The 25,933-nt window shown below is 36.4% G+C and overlaps 1 protein-coding gene and 1 long non-coding RNA gene across 3 annotated transcripts in view; both read right to left on the reverse strand.

Moving 5' to 3' along the window:
* The window catches only part of CAMK4 (calcium/calmodulin dependent protein kinase IV), a 190,335-nt gene extending 188,679 nt beyond the window's left edge, over nucleotides 1-1,656 (reverse strand). For both annotated transcript variants that reach the window (XM_031673183.2, XM_006203975.4), the window contains exon 1: nucleotides 1,422-1,656. In XM_031673183.2, coding sequence (XP_031529043.1) covers nucleotides 1,422-1,582 — 161 coding nt within the window. In that variant the 5' untranslated portion in view covers nucleotides 1,583-1,656. The remainder of the gene's footprint in view (nucleotides 1-1,421) is intronic.
* Nucleotides 1,657-2,414: 758 nt separating this feature from the next.
* Nucleotides 2,415-25,933, reverse strand: part of LOC140695599 (uncharacterized) — a 77,126-nt gene continuing 53,607 nt past the window's right edge. The window contains exons 3-4 of the long non-coding RNA XR_012071251.1: nucleotides 4,292-4,388; nucleotides 2,415-2,483 (exon numbers count right to left, since the gene is read on the reverse strand). This is a non-coding gene — a long non-coding RNA (uncharacterized lncRNA). The remainder of the gene's footprint in view (nucleotides 2,484-4,291; nucleotides 4,389-25,933) is intronic.

Genomic DNA, 25,933 nt, shown 5'->3' on the forward strand with positions numbered 1-25,933 from the left:
ACATTGCTGCACTGCAGCTCATCATACAATTATGTACGCTTCAAACCTTAAAGTAGGAGACATTTCATTTTCAGCCGACTAGGGAATGCATACACAGCAGATCTTCAGATAAACACAGAAAAACTTGATCAAAACAGGATGTTTATGTATACGTTATTCAATGCTCAAATATTTTGTAACATTTTAAAACAGTAACAACTCCTAAATTTTCATTCAGAAGTTTTGCCTTTCTTATACACACTTCTGCCATTAACAGTGGTGGAAATCTGGAAGAGAAGGGTGGCCCTTAAAGAGTCCCACAAGTATCCACATCCAGAATCCCACACTGCAGTCTCCAGTGCCATAAAATAGAAAATGGCTGTTAGCTAAACTCTTTACAGCAAAAAGAAAATGGAAAATAAAATTGCAAAAAAAAAATTAAGTACAGAAGCTTCAACTTGTTAACAGTTAAAATTACACCTTTAGATTCCCTATAATAAAGGACCTGGTTCTAAAATGAGTGTTGAAAAGAAGTCTCCTTATCTAGGGGTAAAAGAAAGGAAAGAAAGAAAAAAGAAGGAAGGGAAAGAAAATAATTTTCAATGGATAAAAACATGAGAACATATGGCATCATTCACATCGCCAAACCACTACCTGTTTGGATCTTCAGAGGAGGGATGTGGGATATTCCTGTAACCCCAGGGAGAAGGCTTTCTGCATACATAATTTAAATAAATCACTCCAACACATGAAAGAAGAGCAGCAGAACTCTTCTCACTAATTACCGCTGCCTGGACTCCATGTGTTGATTCTTCTTTAAAGCAATACTAGTTCATTATTCTGCCTTCAACTCTCTTAAATGATTCATTCCCCCTTCACTCCTGAGCAGACTCTGCAGGGAAGCTAGTGTTTAAGTTTAATTTCTAGTGCCACTTGCTTTGGAGAGCTTGATGAGGGGAAGAAGGAAGAATCTAATTTAATAATTCTGTCATGATTTGGAGAGGCACCCTCCGCCCCGCACCCCAAAAAATAACTGGACAAACAAGACCCTCTGGCAAGCTATAATCGTGAGCAAAGACACCAATTGGGAAAGCAGGGCCCACGTGCGGTGGGAGCTGTCATCCAAGGGAAGTGGCAGCCGGCGAGGAGGAGGGTGAGTGGGAGAGTCGGACTGCTGCTCGCAGCTGCACCGGCCTGGGCGCTCCCGGAGAGACCCGGCTTTCACTTGAATGATGCTGAACTCTCTCCCAGACACTAGGCGGGTAGAAACCGAAGGGCAGGGAGGCCGGCTCTCGCATCCTCGGGAGCTGTCGCTTCGAGAGGGACAGCCCCCGGTGCTCGCCGCGGGCTTCCCCAGAAGCCCGAGCCCGCGCGCAGGGCACCCGGCTCCACTAGGTCCAGGGCGCCTTCCGCGCGCCCCAGCTCACCGCCCTCCGTCTTACCGTCCCAGCTCCGACTCCACCTCGAAGAAATCGTTCAAAGCATCCCTGTTGGAGCCGTCGATCCAGTAATCCGGGATAAGGCTCCCGGCCCCCGGGGCCACACTGGCGGTGACCGAAGAGCAGGACGAGGCTGAGCACGAGGGCACCGTGACTTTGAGCATCTTCGCGGCGGGACTCCGGAAGCTGCCGCCGCTGTCGCCTCTGTTGCCAAAGCAAGCAGCCCCGCCGCCCGCTGCCGCCTGCAAACGCAGGAGCAAGAGGTGGCGTCCTTCACACACACGCACACACCCACCGCCGCCGCCTCCCCCGCCCGGCGCCCTCAGCCGCGCTTGGGCTGCGGCTCCTTTTCTGCACAATTCGGAGAGAAAATGGGCGGAGAAGGGGGCAAGGAACTGGCAAAGGGTGTGGAGGGAGAACCCGAGTCGCTGTCAGCCGAGAGAGAAGAGGCGGAGGCACTGCTAAAGAGAGAGGTTCCCTCCCCCTTCGCTCCTTCCCTTCCCACCTCCCCTCCTCCCTCCGCCGAGCTTTCCAACCCCCTCCCTTTTTCCCTCTCCCTCCCTGGCAGTGGCTGCGGCGGTGTCGGCTAGGGCGGCTCCGGATGCAGGAGCTTGAGAAGGCACAAGGACCAGGACATCATCCCACGGGCCCTCCCCGGGGAGCCAGGAGCCTGGAAGGGACCACGCGCATTGGGACACCCCGGGAGTGGCAGTCGCCCAGCGCGCTCTGGGAGCACATTGGTCTGGGTGGCAAGCAGGATGGAGAAAGAGACCTGGCTGTTGGCGCAACTCATCTCTCCTTGAGCGTGTCTCGATGGTGAGCCCCTCCCACCTAACACCAGCTAACCAGCTATTTCTTGTTCCTCCCTCTGTCAAAGGTTATACTGACAGCTGGGAAGGGTGTCCTATGGTCGCAGATCCCCCAGGGCTCCTGTGCCAGGAGCTAGTGAAAGCTGGAGGAAAGGGAAGCGCCTGGATCCACGCTGACCTGACTCACCTTTGAATGAAGTCTTCAGTTGGAATAGATGCTGTTGGCTGGCACTGCCTCCTTTGACTGTTGGAGCACCTGAAAAGGGCAGATATTTGCTATGTCTAGTTGACTCCCAGTTTCTGAAGACTAGCAAAATAAGTGACCCCGAAGGGCCCTGTGGAAGCCAACTAGTCTGGCCCTCTACCTTAAGGTGGGACTTGTCATCATTCATGACAGAGTAGATTGCTACATTTAAAGCTCTTCCCTCTTCCCAAGAGATGTGTTCCATCACAAGCATTCTAATGGCTGTCCATCAACCTTCAGGCTACCCTTCTAAGTGCTGGTTAAATCTATATCATCTATATTTCTACCCCTGAACATTTTTCTTTTTAGATTTCAGCAGAGATGAACAATAATTAGTCATTATGTTCTGTAATAAATATTTGTATATTATATAAAGACATAATATCAGATCTCATTTCTCGCTAACTCAAAGCCCTTTATTTAATCTTACTTCACAGGTGTTACTCTTAGTCCTTTTTTTTTGGTCTGACTTTCCTGAAACATGCACTAAACTCTTCTCAGTGTGTCTCAATTCCTGATTATACCACTAAACACAGTCCAGTAGTCTCTTCTATTATTGATTAATTTCTTACTCTTAATCAATATAGCTTTTGTGCTATATTGGTGAACTACCAAAAAACAAAAACAAAACACCAAAAATCTAACCAATTAATGATAGGAATGTGACCCTTAGTTGATTGGGAATGAAAAATAAATACAAAAACTATCCGTCACAGGTAATTTTATGAAGATGAGCATATGCTCAGTTTACAAATGGCCTAAAGAATAGCAAGTATATGCAGATTCTTACAAATTCAATTAAATACTGAATCATATAGTAAAAGACTGAAAATGCTCACATGACTTGTTACTTTTCAGAGAATGAATTCACTAATCTTCATGTTAGAAAACAAATTCATAAGCAAATCAAGCTGATAAAGCTCCTGAAACTAGATTCTAGTTCTTACTAAATAAGTTTCCCTTGACTTGCACTGACTGGCAGAGGGATGGGCATGAAGTAGTGGCGAGGCCATTTTTATTCACACCTCTGAGGCAAGTCCTTAAGTGGCAGCACTGCATGTAGATACTTGTCTGTTGTGAGCAATTCTTTTATAACATAAGCCCAAAGCAAGCATATTACATTGAAAGAGATCATAAGCTTTTTTCTCCTTCTATTTTAGAGAACAATAGCTAAGAAATACCATTTCATGGTACAGAGGTGATAGTAGAATTGATATTCAAATTCAATATTAGTTGGGTCATTTGACACTTAGGCTTTTCACAACAAACTTTTATAAAAACTGCTACTAGCTGAAGTTTGAAAAGAGGGTAAATGCAGTTTTTGTTCATTTAAAAATTCAAGACGAATAAATATTATTTTAAAACAGATGAAACAGGAATAGAATACATGCAATTTATTATGACTCTGTATGAAATATTTAATATGACCAGAAAAGGAACAAGGGCATATATATCCACAGAAAGAAAGGGAGAAATGATATCAACTAAAACCTGGAATCTCAGAACAGATGAACAAATAGTAACTCATGTAAAAGACTGAATAGACTTGAAACCCTGATTTGCAATGGGAGGAGCCAAAATGAAGAAATATAATTCTTACCAAGGAATTTCAGAAGTACTCAAGGATTAGAGTATCAGGTCTTTCTAAGAGTGGAGTGGAGAAAAAGACATTGGTTCAATGTTTTTTTATATGAAGCTCTTAGGCCTCTATGTTTCTTCTTCTATCATTCACAGTCAAAAAACACACCCCCCCCAAACCCCTGGAAAAGAGAGTGGATTTAATCTTTGGAAATGTTGAACAATAATGAATTATGTCTTACCACAAGGTACAGCGTTGATTGTATTGAAAACAGAGGGATTCACACAGCTCTACAGAATAAATGGTGAGATTTCCAGGTCCAATAGGCAGCCAGAATGCTGAAAAATAGGGTTGTATCTATCACATTCCCAGCTATACAGAAATTAGAGGATTTCTCAAACAGAAAACTAAACAACCCAAGGGGAAGGGGACCCATGAATACTGACAGTTAGGTTACCCCCTCAACAAAGGATCTTGATTTCTGGCATCTTACAGTGAAGCCCATCATTGAACAAGATTGGGGTCCCAAGGCTACTAACGAGCTATTTTGTCTCTCATGCAAACATAAATGGACAAGGTTCCATTCTGGTATGGTAGAGGCGCTGGTATGACTGATCTTTCTGCATATGACAATTATAATTTCTAAATTAAGTGTAAAAATAGTTATTTAAATGTGCAGAAAGAACCACCAAAATCAGAAAACTGGAAATGATGTAATTTATGAAAGAAAGGAACTTTTCTGAATAAGATGCACATTTATTCAGCTCTTCCTCTGAAGGCTCTGCAGGCAGCATAACACTTAGTAGCTTGAGGTATCAGAAAACAGAATTTAGGGCTGGCAGAGAGGCTAAAAATTGAGGAGAGAATTCCAAAAAAGAAGGGACCACACATCAGAGGAATCCAAAAATCTACATATGAACTGTGCTCAAATACTAGGTTAATCTCTGAACTAAGCATATGTGTGGGAGATTCGAAGGAACCCAGCAAAAAGCACAAAACAATAAGTGTGAAGGCTGAAAAAGCTGAGAAATTTTAGCTGTTTTTTACCACAGGAGAGACAGAGTTTGGAGTATGAGTCCCACCAAATTTAACTGTGGGTTAGAAGAAAAGAAATCTCTTCAAGAAAAAGCTAATAGAATCTAGAATCTCTGCAAGGAACCACTGACAATCCACAGAGTACCAAAAAAAAAAAAAAAAGACTAGCTATACTAGATACGTGAAGTGGCAGAAAAATGTGAGCCATAGTCAAAAGAAAAATTGATCAATAGAAACCAACCCCAAGATGATTCATAGGTTGATATTCATAAACAAATCATTTAATACTATATATATATATTCATATAATTAAAGGAAAAGAGAGTCATAATTAGTGTATAGACGGGTAGTCGTATCAGAGAAATGAAAACTATTCAAAAGAAACTATGGGAAATTTAAAAACTGAACAAGCAAACTATCTGAACTTTGGCAAAAAAAATTATTCAAAGGGTTTATAGAAGTGTACAGACTGCAGAAGAAATGGTAGGTGGACTTGAAAGCAGAATACAGTATCCAATCTCCAAGATGATTTTCACTTCCTAGTACTCACACCCTTCTGAGTTTACATACAACACTAAATTAGGATTGACCTATATGACAACCAGAATATGGTAGAAGTTAAGAGGTGTGATTTCCAACATCATAAAAGCATTGCAGATTCTTCCTTTATCTCTTGTATTGCTCATTCTGAGGGAGGCCATGGCATGAGGATACTCAAGAAGCCCCATGGAAATGGTGTGGGGAGAACCAACTTGCTAGCCATGTGAGTGAACTGTAATTGAAGTAATTTCCTCAACCCCAATCAAGCCTTCAAATGACTGAATCTCCAGCCAACATCTGATTGCAACTTCATGAGAGACCTCAGCTGAAACTACCCAATAATTCAGAATTTCAGATGATTCAGAATTCTGAATTCATAGAAACTGTGAGAGCTAGTATCAGTATTAGGACAATATCAAGATACTTTGCATGTAGCTGAAGTCCTAGGAGGAAGGGAGAAAGGATTCAGATAGAAAATTTATTTGAAAAAATAATTTCCTCAAATTGGGTAAACAACATCAACTTACAGATTCAAGAATCTCAGAAACCCAAAGAGAATAAATAGAAACGAAACCACACGCAGGTCCATCTAAGTCAAATGCTTGAAAAGAACAGATTAAAAAGTTTTTTTGAAAGCACACCCTTCCAAGAGCAAGAGAGACAAATAAAGAGCAAGAGAGAGAAATATTATACATTAAGCAAAGCAATACAAATGACAGATAGTTCATCATCAAAAATAATGTAGGCCAAAAGACAATGGAATGGAATTATAAGTCTTAACCATTGGAAAAAAAAAAACCCCAAACCCTATAGATACAGAATTCCATACTAAAGGAATATTTTTAGGTTGAAGGGAAATAAACAAGAGGGAAACTCAGACATACAGAAGGGAATGGAGATAACAGAAATGGGATATATGTGTAAAGAGAAAAAGACTACATTTCCTATTCTTCTTTTATTTAGAAGATAATCCATGATTTACAACAAAAATTGTAACGCTGAATTTTGTGGTTTATGATATATGTAGAGGTAAAATATGATAGAAAATACTACATATAATTCCTTCTAAATAATATTCAAAGAAAGGTAAAATTAAGTGACAATGCATATCAGTGGTTCTCAGGGGCCAAATTAGGGTAGAGGACTGACTGAACAAGGGTTTGAGAGGATTTGGGTGGTGATAGAAAGTCCTACTTCATGATTTGGATAGTTACTACATGACGTTAGGCATTTGTCAAAACTCTTTAATTATACTCTTAAAATGAATACATTTTATCATATGAAAATTGTATCCCAATAAAGCCAATTAAAAACTGTAATAATAGCATCAGCAATTCTTTAGCTTAGGTAAAATCGAAAGTCCATAAATATTGAAAAGCAGGAAGTTAAACTTGCCATTTATAAATGCTTAATTTTTACATAGAAAATGCTAGGATTTATTTAGACTTCTAAAATTAATAAATGAATTTGGCAAAGTTACAGGGTACAAGGTCAAAACAAAAATAACTGACTGTATTTCCACATACTAGCATGAAATAATTGGAAAATGCAGTACAAATATTTTATTTACAATAGAATAAAAAAGGATAAAATACTTGGAATAAATTCAACAGAAGAGATTCAAATCTTTTACAGTGAAAATTACCAAATATTGCTAAGAGAAATTAATTAAGATACAAATAAATGGAAAGCTATACCATGTCCATTCACTGGAAAACAATATTATTAACAAATCAATTTTCCTCTAATTGAGATGTAGGCTAAGTATTAGTAGGCTTTGTTTGGAGAAATTTTAAATTTTACTCCAAAATGTGTAAAAAAATACAAAATACCTGGAGTATAAAATCAATCCTGAAAAAGAACAAAGTTGGAGTTCTCATTCTATCTGATTTCAAAACTTACAATAAAGCTACAGAAATCAAGACAGTGTGATACTGGTGTAAGGAAAGAAAGAATCAACAGAAAAGAACAGAGTTTAGAAGTAAAACCATATATATTTGGTCAATTAATTTTTGAAAAAGTTGTCAAAGCAATTAAATGGGCAAAGGAAAGTCTTTTCAATAAATGGTAGGAAAACAATTGGATAAACATATAGGGAAAAATGAACCTCAGTATTTTCCTTGTACAACAAACAAAAATTAACTTAAGATAGATCATAAATCTAGGCATATAAGCTAAAATTATAGCAGCACTTTTAAAATAAAACATTGAAAAATATCTTCATGAGCTTACAGTATATAAAAATAACTTAGGGCATAGCAAGCTTTAAACATTAAAAAATTAAAAACTGAAATTTATCAAATTTTAAAACAAGTACAGCAAGAGACACAAGAAAGTATAAATACAATAAACTGGGAGTAAATATTTTCAATACAACTATCTGACAAAGAATATATATCTAGAGAATATAAAGAATTCTTAGAAGTCAATTAAAAAAGACAAAAAAATTAAAAGATTTCTGGCTTCTGCTCAAGATGTAGAGAGATGCAAAAAACATTGTTCTAACCCTTTAAACGCAACAACAAAAAGCCAAAATGCAAGGTCAAGATTTTCCTGAACCCTTCAGAGAACTGAGGTCACAGGACAACCAAGTGGTCTAAAATCTAAGGAGAGACAAGTGTCCACAAGGAAAGATGGCAGTTGCTTACCTGCGGCAAACACAGCCACACACCAGTAAGAATTTGCTATAACCAACTCAACAAATTGGGAGATGTTACATGTGGGCTCACAAAAGAATGTGAAACTGCTAGGAGCCACACATATAGAGGGAGTTCACACCTCTGCACGCTTTTCTCCACAAACTACTGATCACACAACAAAAGATGATTTAGAGTCCTGAAAAAGCGTTACTGGTAGTGCAGACCTGGAGGAGGAGAACAATAGCTACTGTGTCTACAAAAAAGAGTGCCTACTGCAATAAACCCACAGCAGATGAAGAAAGGGAAGAGGAAAAATCCCTCTACCCTAAAGAGAGAGGCAAGACTATGTCCTGAAAACAGAACTACAAATAGTGGAAAGGCAAGAGCTCTAAGAAGACAACATCCCAAACACCCAGGGACACACAGCCTACCTAACACTAAAGTTTAATCAGAACAACAGAGAATGTCCCCTCTGTCCCCCATCCCCAAGCTAACAAGCATCAAATAACAAGTAACACTGGAATACTGATAGGAGAGTTGCAAAAGCATGGAGACAGACCTTCTTCATATGGCATAGGGTGAATGGAAGACTGAAAGCTGAAGGTAGTGCAAAAAGAAAAGTGCTGAGGGAAACTAGCCTCCACCCCCCAAAAAGAAGACATTGGTAGAGAAACAGGAAGCATACTGTGCAGTGAGAATAAGCACAGCATGAATAAACTGCAAATTCAACCAAACTCCTCACTAGATTAACTCAAACTCCCACACTAAATGCCTACTAGAAGGGAAGGCATGCCTACTTATTGGCATACAATCTATTTACCTGCTTCGACTGCCCAACACAAGATGCACGGCTTTCAACACAAAATTATGGGGCAAGAAATATACAACATACCCCTAGAAAACAAAGCTATAAACTGTACCAGACTCAGATATGATGGGGATGTTAGAATTATCTGTGAGAGGTATAAAAATAACAATGATTATTATGTTAAAAACTAATGGAAAAAGCAAAAACATATAAAATCAGTTGGAAATTTCAGCAAAGAGATGACCACTAAGAGAAAGAATCAGATGGAATTTCAAGAAGCAGAAAACCTACAGTAACATATATTTAGAAAGTTTTCAACATGCATATCAGTAGTATATCAGAACCCAGGAAAGAACCAGGGAACTAGGAGATATATTAACAGAAATCACCCAAACTGAAACACAGAAAACAACATCCAAGAACTGTGGATCAATCTTAAACAGTCTAACATGTGCCTAAATGGAATTCCATAGGAGAAGAGAGAAAGAACAGGGAAAAAATTGAAGAAATAATAACTAAGAATTTTCCAAAATTATTAACAAACATTAAACTACAGTTCCAAGAAACTTAGTAAAAAGCAAAGATAAAATCAAATATTACATACATATATATGTATGTATATTGCAGATATGTGTGTATATATACATAATAACTATACTACAAATGCATATTATATTCAATCTGCTGAAAAAATACAAGTGGGAAATTTGGAGGTAATCAGAGAAAAAGGCACATTATATACAGAGAAAAAATGACAAGAATTACAGTACGCTTCTTGTCAGAAAAGGAAGATGACAGGGCAGTGACGTCTTTTTTTTTCCTGTTATTTCTATAATGGTATGTTTTCTAAACAGTTCTGCTGAAGTATAATTGACATAATTAAACTGCAAATAATTAAAATGTACAATTTTATCAGTTTTTATATATGTACATACCTGCCAAACCACCACAATTAAGATAGTGAACATGTCCATCACCTCCAACCTTGTGCCCCTTTGTAATCTCGCCTTCCTGTCTCTCCCTGGCCATATCTCAACCCACTGATCTGCTTTCTCACACTGTAAATAAGTATGAATTTTCTATGTTTTTTTATAAATGGAATTATAGCATGTACTATTCTAAAAATCCAGCTTAATTTTTAAAAATTTTATGTAGTCTTTTTTCTTTTTAAGTTTTTTTTTAGGGGGGGTAATTAGGTTTATTCATTTATTCTTAGAGGAGGTACTGGGGACTGAACCAGGGACCTTGTGAATGCTAAGCATTTGCTCTACCACTTGATCTATACCCTCCCCAGTCCAGCTTAATTTTTTAAAGAAACTAATATACAGATGTGTTTCTTAAACTTACATTATGTTGAAAGCTTAGTATTTTACCTTGATTATTTCAATTTTCAGTTTTCACTTTTCAGAGGACAGCCAAGGTCTTGAGTTTCCTAAATTATCAACTAAATTTCCCAGATTTACAAATAATAGCAAAGTTCTTTTCTTTAGTTAGATGATCCATTTTCTCTTGACTTGTTCATCTTTCTTAACATTTTCTGGCTTTGAAATGCAGTGATCTTAGCATCCATCTCAAGAAATTAGGGAAAAAAAATAATTATATGCAAAAAAGAAGACAAACTAAAAAGATAAATGGGGAAATCAATACAATAGAAAATATATATACCATTGAGATACTCAGAAAGCTCAAAGTTAATTCTTTAAAAGGATCAATGAGGCCACCCTTTTGCTCCCTCCTCTTTGGAGACTGCCCACACTCTATCTATGGAGTGTGTACCTACTTTTATTCTAACCTGAGCACCCATCCCCCATACCTCCTGGCCTTTCTCTTACCTTCTGAAACAGCCTACACTCTATGCAGCATGTATCTTTCTAAATAAATCTACCTTTACTCAAAAAAATTAAAAAATAAGAAAATAAAAGGATCAATGAAATTGATGAAATCCTGAATGGACGATCATAGAAAGAGAAGAGACACAGTAACCAATATCAGGATTAAAGCTGAGAAAATTAGCACAAATTTGATATGTATTTAAAATTCATAAGACAGTATAAAAATTGAATAAAAATGAATGAATTCCTGAAAAAAAACACCACTTAGCAAAATGACACAATAAGAAACAGAAAACCTGGATGGCTCTATACCTATTAAAGAAATTGAATCCCTAATTGAAAACCCTCATACCCACCACACACACACACACACACACACACACACACACACACAAAAAAACTCCAGACTTAGATGGCTTCACTGGTAAATTCTACATTTTAAGAAAGGAAGAACACCAATCTTGTACAAACTACTCCAGAAAATTAAAAAGAGAGAGAGAGAGAACAATTCTTAACTTGCCTCTTGAGGCCAGTATAAGCTGGTTTATAACAAAGACATTACAAGGAAATAATTTTTAGGCCAATATTACTCAGGAATTAATTTTTTAACTAAGCAATATATAAAAAGTATACTATATCATGACCTAGTTGGGTTTTTCCTAGGAATTCAAGATTAGTTTAACATTCTAAAATAAACCATATACTTTACCCATATTAGCGGACAGAGGAAGAAAAGTCACATAGCCATCCCAACAGATGGAGAAAAAATGATAAAAGTCCATTAACTATAAAAACCAAAAAGACACTTAACAAACAAGTTAGGATATGCAGCATAAATCACTTAATAGTGGAATGCTTAGAAATTTCCTTCAGAGATCAGAAATGATGAAAGCATCTCTCTACCACCACTCTTACTTTTTATTCAGTATTGTGCAGGAGGTCTTAATCAATGTAATAAGGCAAGATTTTAAAAATTAAAATTAATAAGCATGGAAAAGAAAAAAAGGATCTATCATTATTTACAGATGACACAACTGTTTATGTTAAAAATCCAAAAGAATCTAAAAATGAAATCTTAGAATTAATGAGTTTACAGTTGCTGAATGCAAAATCATTGTGCCAAATTCAGTGTAAAAATTGCATTTCTATATACTGGCAACAGACAACTAGAGAAGAAAAGCAAATTAAACTTTATTACTCAGCAATAAAAAGGATAAACTAGTAATATACAAAGAAATATGGATGAATCTCAAAAATATTCAGCCAAATGAAAGAAGTCAGACTCGAAAGAGCACAAAAGGGAATAATTATGTTTACTTGAAATTCTGGAAGAAAAAAAGTGAAGGTAAATGATCCACATCTAGATGTATCTTGGTGCTATTTAAGAACACCGAATTTTCTGGAAAGAAGAACCAGGTTACCTGGAAAGAAACAATAGTCAGAATTTCATCACATTTTTCATTGGTAATACAGGATGCTGGAAGACAACGAAGCAACTACTTCAAAGTGCAAAGAAAAAACTGATTTTTAACCTATATGTCATGCCCAAGCAACCAGCATTTCAAGTAAATCAAAATAACAGACATTTTCAAATATTTCAAAATTTTCAAATATTAAGGGAGTAAGAAAGTATCTCATTCGCTCAGGAATAATCACTATACGGTTAACTGCAATAAAATCTTTAACATGTGCAAAAGAGTGAGTGACGCAGAATACAACAAAGAGTGCTAGATAAGCGAAAAAACTAGTTTTAAAAATTATTAGTACACAATATAATAATTTAGATTTATATATTATTCTAGAAAGGCAGCAAAGGAAAGGGGCTAGGATCAGAAAACACATAAAAGTAATTACAAATCCCATCCTTTCCAGGCAAAGAAGAGATGTTCTGATTAAATACAGACATTGATAGAATGTTATAAAGTTAAATATACATTCAAAAATATAAGAATAAAAAGAACAGAAAGCATTTATAGCTTTCAAACAAGGTGGGGAGAAGAAGCAGGACAAAGAAAAATTGATAGGCATAAGACAGAGGAGTAAAAAAGAAACAAAACATTACAAAATGCTTTAAATGGCAACTATAGCGGATGCCGTGTTGCACTGTCAAGGATGCCTCACGTTAGCCCCCTCTCTAGGGGTAGCTTGCATCCAGTTACTCATCCCAGACTTCTTGCCTTAATTCAGGACAACTCTAAAGGTCTATTCCATCCCAGAATGCCTGTGGGATTAGCTGAGACCTCTGGGACAAATGTATCACAGTTCAATCTCTCCTTCTGCCCAACCCTTCCCTTACTCCCTCACAGGCATTGCTCCTGATTGCTCCCCAATAAACCTTGTACATGCACCACTCTATCTTCTCTATCTCAACAAATGTTACTAAGGGGAACTGAGTTCAGATAGCTGGTGCCAAGTAGTCCAAATTAGAAGACTTTAAGGAATTTTGGAGCCAAATCACTCGTCAGTCAGCAAACAATGAAGATCCCATTATTGGTAGTGAATGGAATAGGGTAGGTCCTAGCGTAACTGTGGCAACATATTACAATTACAAATTGTTTCATAACAAGTAATTCCGAAGCTTAGGGGTTTAAAATAACTACTTCATTATTTCTCATGATTCTGCATGCTCAGTTGGGCAGTTCTTCAGTTTCAAAGAAGTCAACTGAAGTTGTAAGCATCTAGGAACATAATTGGGCTCATTCACGTGGACTGATGCTAGCTTCAGCTGCAAGATCACCTACAATTGCTGACCAGAGTGCCTACAAGTGGACTTTTCACAGCATCGCAGCTGGGTTCCAAAAGGGAACATTCTAAGAACAAGTGTTCCAAAAGAGAGGACCTGGAAATTGCTAGTTCAATTAAAAGCTAAGCCAAGAAGGCAGAAGACATAAACAAGCAATTATCCAATGAAGACCTACAAATGGACAATAGGCACATGAAAAAATGCTCAATATTGCTAATTACCAGAGAAATGCAAATCAAAACTACAATGAGGTATCACCTCACTCCAGTCAGAATGGCCATCATTTGATTTTGTTGTTGTTTTTTTTTTTTTTTTGCAGGGGGAGGTAATTAGTTTTATTTATTTATTTAGTTTTTTGATGGAGGTACTAGGGGTTGAACCCAGGACCTCATCCATGCTAAGCATGCACTCTGCCACTTGAGCTATACCCTCCCCCTAGAATGGCCATCATTTGAAAGTCCACAAATGATAAATGCTGAAAAGGGTGTGAAGAAAAGGGAACCCTCCTACACTTTTGGTGAGAATGTAGTTTGGTGTAGCCATTATGGAAAACAGTATGGAGATTCCTCAAAAAACTAAAAATAGGCTTACCATATGATCCAGCAATCCCACTCCTGGGCATTTATCTGGAGAAAACTTCTACTTTGAAAAGATGCATGCATCCCAATATTCATAGCAGCACAATTTACAATAGCCAAGACATGTAAGCAATGTAAATGTCTACTGACAACTGAATGAATAAAGAAGCTGTGGTATATTTATACAATGGAATACTACTCAGCCATAAAAAAAGAATAAATAATGCCATTTGCAGCAACATGGATGTACCTGGCGATCATCATTCTAAGTGAAGTAAGCCAGAAAGAGTAAGAACAATACCATATGATATCACTCATGTGTGGAATCTTAAGAAAGAAAAAAGAAGGCACTAATGAACTTATCTACAAAACAGAAACAGACTCATAGACATAGTAAACAATCTTATGGTTACTGAGGGAAAAGGGGGTATAGAGGGATAAATTGGGAGTTTGAGATTTGCAAATATTAACTACTGTATATAAAATTAGATAAACTACAAGTTTATTCTGTATGGCACAGGGAACTATATTCAATATCTTCTAGTAACCTATAATGAAAAAGAATATGAAAATAAATATATGTATATATATGTATGACTGAAACATTATTCTGTACACCAGAAATTGATACAATGTAAACTGACTATACTTCAATAAAAAAGTAGGTGGAAAAAAGAAAAAAGGTAGGCCAAGAGCATCACTTATACTATATTCTATCCATCAAAGCAATCACAAGCTTTGGCCAGATCCAAAAAGAGAGAAAACAGAATGTATGACATTTACATGTAGGGTGTGGTAAAATTGGGACCATCTTAGGAAACTAGCTACTGCACAGTGTAATTGTTAAATTTTCACTAGTGGCGAACTGAAGTGGGATCATGGTAGAAGGAAAAGCAATGATGGGTACAATGTCTCAAATCTTTTAAAGGTTTGGGGAGAGTCAATTATAAGAACAATGAAATCAGATGGATTGTGTTGAGTGCAACCAGGTACTGGAAAAAGGAAAGGCCAAGACTGATTAATCACCAGTTTAAAGGCAAAGTGGAAAAGCTAGAGGGCCTCCTTGGTAGCTTCTGAAGAATTCTTGCCTCCTGCAGCAGAAAGAGCTGTGAATCAGTTACAGGACTTGATTATAAAGATAGCATGTTGCATAAAAAGGTGAATTCTCGATCCTGGAAAGTCTGCTATACCAAGAGTAGAGCCTTTATCAGAAGGAATGGGACCCAAGTTTAGGGATGGAACTATCTTGGTTGATGTACTGGAGAAACTTGAAACCCCAGATTTCTCTGAACCAGTTGGGCCTGTAGAAGTGGCCCACCTCTCTCTAATAAAGGCTGTTATACCTCCATTGCTTAGAGATGATAATGAGGCCTCTGTCTTGCAAGACAATATGCAACCCACTCAGCACTGACTCCCCACCATCCCTCTGAGTCTGTAGGCCAATAATTAGGGTCAAGTCACAATATAATATAACATACCAGGGAAGTGCTGGGCCTGCTATGGAAGGAAGGGGACTATACTCTGAAGGAGCTGCAGGATCTAGCCAACATACACAAGCATGAATTTGGATTCTGATGTTCCTGAAAGTCAGAACATAAACTGCATAAGAGAGATTTTATGGGCATGGGAACTATTGTGTTGATGCTGGATTTAAGCCCTCAAACAAAAATCTGTGTGATGCACCACAAAGGAAATCTCCATTATTCAAAAACAGAAATCCTACAGTGCAAATTTTCTTACTAAATTGCAGTAAAATTAGAAACAAACCTCAAATAATACCAAGTCATTCACTTGGAAATTTTAACATACCCTTCAGATAAAATTAAAATTGAAATTACAAATTAATATTTATACCCTTTATAATGAAAGCACTAATTTTAATAATCTGTGGAATGTAGTCAAAATGGTACTCACAGAAATATTCATAATTTTAAATGTATGTATTAGTAAACAACAAAGGTTGAAAATAAATGAGTTAAGACTATGTAACTGGCATGCTGAACTATCAAAAATTGATAGGAGGCAAACATAATGCAAATTCATTTATCTTTCACTACCTTTTTAACTCCATTCTATAGTCTCATTCTTTCCCTCCTCACCCACACACACACTTTTAGCTTAGGATCCCTCAGAGTTGGACTTGGGCAGAGTCAGAGATGGGATTAGGGGGTGTGGGATAAGAAGAGTCTAACTTCATGGGGTGACAGGGTTTGTAACCAGGTGACAGTACTCTCTGTGCTTGCTGAATCTTCACTGCTGACTTCGTGGGGGTATGTTTGTGCACTTTCTAGAGATTTCTTCACTAGAAACATCAATTATAGCTCCTTTGATGTTGGCAGAGCTGTGCCTGGCCTGGCTACTTAAGATTTTGCCTTTGGGTTCAGTATCTAAGAGTTACCTCTTTTCGGTCCATTCAAAGCCACATGGCTCCACTTTTTATGAGTCATATCTGATTTATGGAAACGTACGCCTCTGCTCAGCAGTTAGTGGAGAAGACACCTCTCTTTGCTCTTCCCGAGGCAGACAGCTCAGGCCACATACTTTATGTCTTTCATTTTCTAAAGTGCAGACCACAAAACATACCTCTGCCCCATAAAACACTAGGTGCAAAAAAAGGAAGGCAAGAATATTAAATTATACAAGAGGGATTCTTAACGTCCTTCTAACTTGTCTAGAGGTCAGGGGGAACATCCCCCTATCCACTCACGCCACACACTAAGTGGAGGCAGGGGGAGAAAGTGTGGATGAAAAATGCCACCAAACAGTAACAGTTCCTCAGATGAACTAGCTTGTCATTTTCAAATGTTAAGGGTCCTTGTCGGCTATTATTTCACTTTTGGCCTTTGGATTTCAGACAAAACGGAGATAGCAAATATCTGATTACTCATCTTGTCACATACATAACTTAAGGAACCAGAAAAGATTGACAAAATAGAACAAAAGAAAGTTAAAGAAAAGAATTAGGAAATGTAAAAACAGAAATTCATTAAATAAAATGAAACATTAAGCATAATCAGTAAAATCCAAAGTTCATTCTCAGAAAGTCCCATTAGACTGAACACCTGCCAATTACAATGAAAAAAAAATCAGGAAAGACACAGGTAACCAACATTATAAATGAGAAGGGAATACATTAAACAAGGTAAGAATTATAAGAAAATATTATGGTTATTCTTATGCCACAAATTTAGAAAACTAGGTGAAGTATATCACTTCATAGAAAAGTATTTATTTTATAATTAACTCCAGAAGTATAAAAGTATGAACAGAAGTTTTATTAGCAAAGAAATTATCAAGGCAATTAAAATCTACTCCTTAAAAGACCTTACGTCCAAGTAATTTCATAGAAGGAATCTGTCAAACTTCAAATAGCAGATATTTTCCACATTATACATAAACTGTATAGCAGAGGAAAAAAAGTTTGGCAAATCATTCTTTGAGAATAGCAAAACTCTACTATCAACAAAGGACAAAAAGTATGTAAAAAAGAGAAATATAGCCCAATATCTTCTCATGAATATTACAATATTAAGTATAGTTGACCCTTGAACAATATGGGGGTGGTTAGAGGTGCCATCTCCCTGTGGAGTCAAAAATCCATGCATAGCTTATAGTCGGCCCTCCCATGTATAACATAGGTGATTCCTCTGAATCTACAGTTCTGCATCCTCAGATTCAACCAACCTCAGGTTGTGTAGTACTGTAATATTTACTATTGAAAAAAATCTGCGTATAAGCGGACCCTCACAGTTCAAAACCATGTTGTTCAAGGGTCAACTGTACTAACATTCTAAATCCTCTAGAAATTAAAGAATAACATAATGCAGTAGGAGTCATCTCTGTCTTAGATACTTGCAAAAATCAGAGAAAACTTTTTTCTAGGTATACACACACACACAAACACACGATAAAGAGGCAGAAATTTCAGTACTTTAAGAGATTCAGAAAATAGAGCATTATTCCACTGACCACTGATTCTATAGCCAATACTACATTACATAAAATTCAGACATCATCACATTGGTTTCAGCCTTTTGCTTATGAGAAACTGTTTCTTTCTCTCATGTATCTGAATTAATACTGACCCCCTTTCCTCTCCATGTCAGGCAGACAGATCACTGTCTAATCTCACCTAATGAGCTGTGATTGGCAGTGATCCTAACCAGTTATCACTCTATTACCTTACTCACACTGGAACTCACACTGGTTCCTCTCTGTTCTTTGATAGGAAAGGGAGAGAAAAAAAAATCTTGAAATGTACACTTATAAAGAAGAATCTAAGCAAGGGTTTCTTTGCTGAAATATAATTCCTGGTTAAACATTAGAAAATAAATGTATATATCATTATTAGCAGACTAAGGAAAAAATCAATTTGATTATATTCAATCCTCTTTAATGACTCAAAAAATTAGCAAGCAGAAACTAAAGAAAAATATCTTCAATTTAACAAAGGGTGTTTATATAGAAAATATCACAGTTCACGGCAAAATATGAGAAGCATTCTGACTACAGACACAAGAAAAACGTATCTTCTATATCAATACTCGGTGTGATGAACACATGGGAGAAAAAATTAAGAGGCATGAATATGAGAAACAAAGAAACAAAGCTGGCACATTTCTCTTTATAAGCACTATCCACTGAGGAAAACAGATCTTGTTTAAAAATATAAAATACTTAGAAAATACCCTTCATTTTAAAATGTAGGGATCCTTGTCACCTATTATTTGGCTTTTGGCCTTTGGATTTCAGACAAAATCAAATATCTGATTTACTTAATCAGAGTAAATTTTGATTTAATCAAAAGCCTGTCTATCTGTCTTTCTCTCTATCTAGCTTCAAAGAGAAGATGACTCAGAAGAGCCAAAAACATCTGAAAAAGACTATTAATGACACAGGACTCCTAAACAGATATGAATACATAGTATGAGGCCCAAGCTAATTTATTAAGCCTGGAGAGTTTAGGAATAGGGAAATAAAGTTGAAAAGGGTATATAAGACTTTATTATTAACTCAGGCTTATTAATTAGTGGGAAAAGATTATGTGTTTACTAAATCGTAGGAAAGTAGCTATCACATGAAAAAAGCAAAGCAAGATACTATCTATGCCTTATGTTTGCTAAAACAAATTCCATATGGGTTAAAGCACTAAACGTTAAGCAAAAATATAAATGTGTTAAAGGAAAATACAGAATACTTTTAAAACCTTGGGGTAATAAAGGTCTTCTCAAGTGAGACCCCCAACCCCAAAACCATCAAGTTTATGTGAGATTTCTCCTAAAAATCTTTAGTTTTTGTATGATTGGGGAAAAAAATAAAAAGATATGCAAGTGACAGAGATAAATTACTGCAACACATTTAGCAGACAAGGTATTAATAACCAGAATGTATAAATAATTTAGGAAAAGGCAAACAACTCAACACTAAAATGAGTAAAGGATGCCAGATGGCAATTCTCACAAAGATAAACAAAATGGGCATTAAACATAGAGGACAGTCATTCCCACAGGCAACCGTGTGTGTGTGTATGTGTGTGTTTTCACTTATTAGATGGCATAAACTCGCTAATTTGGGAAAGGTATAGGGAACCTGGCACATTCGTATGCAGTACATAGAAGTCTTGTGGGAAGGCAACTAGAAAGTATATTTTTTATATTTTAAATTCCTTTAGGGTAGAAATTCTGCTTCTAGCAATACATTTTGAAGAATTACTTTTTTGAGAGTCCAGTGATATATTCAAGTTATTCATAACTTTACTGCATTAGTGTAAAACTGGGAACACTGATATGTATTTCAATAGAGAAGTTATACGTGGAATTTGATATACAGCATGTAAAAAGAATTATATACATACATATATATAAAATACGAACAATTTGCTAATTATTTTTCACAAGTTCAAGTAATAAGATATGGCCTCTTTGTATTAAAAATTAGGAAGCAAATATAAATATATGTATATATATCTGCATGTGTATACACACATCTAAATGCATGGGAAGGGACGGAAGAATGAGTATCAGACTTGTGACAGTGGTACCAACGGGGAAAGGAAAGTAGGAGCAGCATACTACAGGGGTCATTCCAGGGTTTGTTCTTAATAATTCTGTATTTAAAAAATCTTTTAAAATGAGAAAATATTCATGCATTAGTGGGGTAATTCAAAAGACAAAACAATTAGAGGAGTGAAGTAGCAAAGAATTTCCTTTTTTGTCCCTGGCCACTTTTGTCTATAACGGACAAACTAGCCCCCTAATCTGGCTACCCCATTAATTTTTGCCATTTATTTGTCAGGCTTTGAGACAGGGCCAAATTTTAAATGGATGCAGAGGAAAAGAAATAACATTATTCACCACAACAATCATCTCAAAAGCCTTCATTTTAGATACACATTTACCTACCTTCCACACTTTCTCCCACTGGAATTTAGAATTTTCCTTTTTGAAACTTCTAGTTGCTAAGCAACATTTTTTCTTTGCTGTGGAGCTTGGTTGCCATATTAACTTATCAGCATGATCTTCCTCTTCTTTTCCTCCTAATAATCACACACACACACACACACACAGCTTTCTAGAACTCTTCCATGCACATAGTGTTTATTCATTCGTTTGCTTCATAAGAAATTAAAGTCTTATCTTTTTTTTATTGTTGCAAACTCATAACCAAAAGAATGAAGAGAGAATTTCTCTTCCTTCTTCTAAGAAGACAGCCACCTCAGAGATAGCTTTCCAAAAACTGAGAAGAGGACTAGTCTGAGGATTAGAGTTTGGGGATGGAGTCCTAGGTTTACATGTTTCTTACTATAGGGTAGTAGTTTTCAGATGGTTAAGACCTATTACAATTTCATTCAGTCAATATATATTGATTGACTACTATGCTCCCTATAATGTACTGAATATTGAGAATGCAATGGTCAATGAAAAGAGTTACCACCCTCAAGCAACTTACATTTAGAGTATGATTCAATATGAATGTATGTCCTTGCCTCTAGCCTATTCAAACTCTGCTCCGGCTTCCAAATGTACATTCACCTGAGCTTGGTGATGGCTGTCAAGGGGAGAGGGTTTACAGGGGAGTATGTGTGAAACTTTATTCCCTACCTGGGTTCTGAAAGACTGAGGGGGTATAGCAAATTTCCTCCTTTGGCCAACAGAGTCTGAAGACTGGCGGTGGAAAGGCCTCAGACAAGGATCTGAGATCCGGGACTCCTGGTGAGATTTTGGCGTTTGGAGAGCTTTGGTCCCTCTGTAGGAGCTACTGGTCATCTTGGCCTTGGAATAGCTATTAGGGATACACACATGAGGAATGCTCTTGTGGGCAGAATAGCATATTCTCTTGCTGTGGACAAAGACTGCCTGGATTTAAGTCCTGGCTCCACTGCTTCCTAGTAGTAAAAGCTTGGGCAACTTTAACTCCTCTTTCATAAAATAGAGGTAATAGTGTATAGACCAAAGGGTTGATATAATAGGAATCTTTAATTTTTATAAATTGCTTAGAACAAGACCTGAAACATAATATAGTCAAAAATTGTGTATTTCTTCATCCTGACACTAATTCTGTAGCTAAGACTGGAAAGGAAAGAGGCTTCTTTAGGAAGAAGCCATGCTTGTCTATCATCAACTCACAAGAATATATAATACTGTGTCTCCCACCATTTTCTTAATTATGTTGCCGTTTGTTAGTACCCAACAAACCACCCTGAGCCCTGAAGGCAATAAGAGCCAGTGCCCAAAGGGACCCATCATCAGATGGAGGAAAAATAAGCAGAGCTTGTAGCTACTGGTGAAAAGGTAGCTCCAGGGGTAAGAACTTCTGATAGGGAACAGGTCATACATTTAACACCATTAACAACAATAAAATAATAAGAGCACTTAAGGATGCTTAATCACCACATTAAAAAATGTTTTCTGGAAATAAGAGGTGTATGGCTTTTAATTTTTTTAAGGCAATGCATTAGATGAAATGAACAGAATGATCAGTGCTGAGAACTGAATTAGTGTCATGGAAAATCAAAGTGCAGAAGTGTGTCAAAATGGAGCAAAATTTTAAAAAGATATAAATCCCCAGGGAAGAAAGAAGTGATTTGAAGAACACTTGGAAGTTTAAATAAGCAAATGATGGATTATCCAGGAGAGAAAAAAACAAGGGAAGAGAGACAAAAATTAAATACTAGAGAAAAATTCCCTGGCTTTAAAAGAGATTAGATTCTGCAGGTTAATAGTGCTCACTGAATTTGAACAAGATTGACTTGTAAAAGATAACATCTATATGTATTATGATAAAATGCTTCAATCTCAAGGATAAAGAACAAAACAAAACATAAGCTTCTAGACAGAAGGATGAGTTACAAAGGTAAAAAGAACAGACTGATATTAGATTTCTTAATCTGTGATCCTGGAAGCTAGATGGCATTTAAATAACATCAACAGACCAGTGAGAGTAAAGAACTGTGAAACAATAAACAAAAATTCACAAAAGGTATCAGCACACATCTCATCTGAACAGAATACTCAAAAAAGAACTTTAGCCAAAAGAGTGAATCAGAACAGAAATCTTAACATAAGCAAAGGTGAAGAAGAAAGAAAACGGTGGTAAGAAATGAACTTTGCAGTATATGCGAAAATGACTCAAAATAATTAAGGCTTTGAAATAAAATTATATTCTCTAAAATAATACAAAAATAATAGTTTAGAATTAAAACATGAAATAATTTCGCCCAAGCTTTTGTGTTAAGAATGAGGAAAAAGGGAGAGAAGTAGTAGAATTCCAGTCATAGCTTGGGGAAAGTAGGGAATTGGAACACTTATCTAACGTTTGGGGAGCAGGGAGGGATGAGATTTGCTTTGGTCAGGGGGACTGTCTCCATTTGTGATGCATTCAGCTACACAAAATGAAATCCAAATAAATAGAGGCTTGTGTTTCTCATGTAACAGAAGTTGGGTGCAGGCAGTCCAGAATAACTTCACACTGCCAACAAGGGCCTGAATTCCTGCATTTCCATTGCCCCTTTTCTTGAGGCTTCTGTCATAATGATCACAAGATGGCTTCTCAACCTTTGGGCATAATACCTGCATTTTAGGCAGGAAGAAAAGAAAGGGCAAAGGGCAAAAATAAATGCCAGTCTGGAGTATATATACTATTGTTCTCCCTAAAGACCCATCTAATCGATTTCTGTTTGTATATCATTAGCCAGGGAGTAGTCCTTGGCCACTCTTCGTCTAAAGAAAGCATGGGAAATCAAGGTTGCAACTCTCTCTCTCCCCCAAAGAAATCTGCATTGTGATTAGCACAAAAGAAGGAGAGAATGTTATAGGCAGGTAGGTAACTAGCAGTGTCTACAAAGGGAAAAGTTAATATTTGCTTTTATATCATAAGTGAGAATTTGTGTTTGAAATGGGAAGGTAACCCTTAGTGCAATGGAAACATAAAAGTGAACTTTCAAATTAACAACAGAAAAAAGAGAATAAAGTGTAGTTTGATGATACCAAGAGAAACAAGGAAAAGTAAAGAAGGAAATGATAAAATAAAATAAATAGTAAACATTAATATGTAGGAAGTATATAAGTTCTTATTTCAAATATGAGAGGGCCAAATTGCTCTAATTTTGCTTAAAAAAACAAAGTCCAAACATTGAGGGCATTATGTTAAGTAAAGTAAGTCAGAGAAAGAAAAACACTATTGATCTCATTTATATATGTTCAGTCTATAAACAACAACAAGCAAACAAAAAACCCCAAAAAGGAACTCATTGGCACAGAGAACAGATCTGTGGTTGCTAGAGGCAGGGAATGGGGTAGGTGAAAAGGGCAAAAGGGGTTAAAAGGTACAAACTTCCAGCTATAAAATAAGTAAGTCCTGGGGACCTAATGCACAGCATGGTGACTAAAGTTGATAATACTGTATTGTATATTTGAAAGTTGCTAAGAGAGTAGATCTTAAAAGTTCTCATCACAAGAAAACCAGAAATTTATAACTATGTGTGATGATGGATATTAACTAGACTCACTGGGGTGATCATTTTGCAATATATATAAATATCAAATCATTATGTTGTACACCTGAAACTAATATAATGTTAAGTGTCAATTATATCTCAATAAAAAAGAAAAACAAAAACCAATCCCAACCTATCTGAGAAATATACCTAAAGTGATAAATTTTAAAATGAGAACAAAATAATAGAAAAATAATTACTAGGTAAATATAAATAAAAGAGAATAAGAGTGAAAAAGTACATATAAAACAAGGTACAATTTAAAAATACAATCACTACTTTGCCAAAGGGGCCATTATATAATGAGAAAAAGCAGAATTTTTGAACACGATATAACAGGCATATACTTGTATGCTTCAAACAACACAGTGACTAAAAACACATAGTGATAACTGTTATAATGATAAAACTGAAAACTATAGAGAGGGATTTTAACATGTCACTTTAAGAATTAGGCCAATCTAGTAGAAAAGAAGCTTATTTTCCAGTAAAGTTATTGGGAATGAGGGAATGGAACAGACAAGCAGATAGGTAATTATAACATTGGGAAATTACTGCTATGAGAGAAATGAATACAGGATGCCTCTAACCTAATTTCCTTTCCAGTAGGTGTTAAACACACAAAGTAGGTTAAACAAGAATGTTTTCTGCCTTCTAGGAGTTCACGATTAGATAATTCCAGTCTGGAACACCCTTCAAGGTCAACTCGTTCTGTTTCTAAAATTTTCCCTAGTTTAAAAGTGAAGATTTAACAAACACATCGTCAAAATAACCTATAATAAATATACATGACTTCACTAAATAATTTTTTTCAAAAAAGAAAATGTGATTTATTTTTTAGATTACTGATACCATTTGTTAAATATTTTATTTATTTATTTATTTATTAAATATTTTAAATGAAGTAAATGTCTAGGAAAAAATATTTATCTAATTAATCATTCTTTCTTATTTATATAGAAGTGTATTAAGAATAGATGTCCACGGGTCCTTTAAAACAACCAGTGTTCCAAGATGAAAGTGTTGATCAGTGATGTTTGCTGTTATAAGGATGTGCTTGACTGACAGAGGTTCTGAGGGGCTCCCAAGATTATGACTTCATCACTTAGGTCACCCACTGCTCCTTTATCCTCTCAAGAAAGTTGAAACTTTTCTACCATGTACTTCTAGTGCTCCTTTCCTCCTCCAAATTTAACCACTCTCAGTTTTTTCCTGCACTTATTCTAATACATTTACTGTTACAGTTCTGAAGTGTACTCATTCGTGATTCAAATATATAATAGTTACTGGAGCACACTGAGACCTTGAATTTTACAGAAAAGAGAACTGTGAATTACATAATCCAGTTTTTTTGGAAACAGTGTCTGGATAAAACTCCAACCTAGAAAGATGCTTATGAAATACATACACAAAATTACTTACAAAAATCTATGAGTACAACAATTAGATACGAACTTTTAAAAATATGATGTGCTATGTTACAGGAGAATATAATTTCATTGCTGCATCTCAGATTTTGCATTTACTTCTTCCTGATTGCCTCATTTCTTACAGCTCAGTGAATGATGATCATTAAAAATCATTTAGCCATCATTCAGATCATTGCTAAAAGTTTTTTTTTCCTGAGTCTAACCCTAGCAAGCTGGTAATTAACAACTATTACAGTGACTTTCAGTGACGACTATACCATGTCCAAGGGAGAATTCTGTAGATC

The sequence above is a fragment of the Vicugna pacos genome, chromosome 3, assembly GCF_048564905.1.
Source record: "Vicugna pacos chromosome 3, VicPac4, whole genome shotgun sequence".
NCBI lineage: Eukaryota > Metazoa > Chordata > Mammalia > Artiodactyla > Camelidae > Vicugna > Vicugna pacos.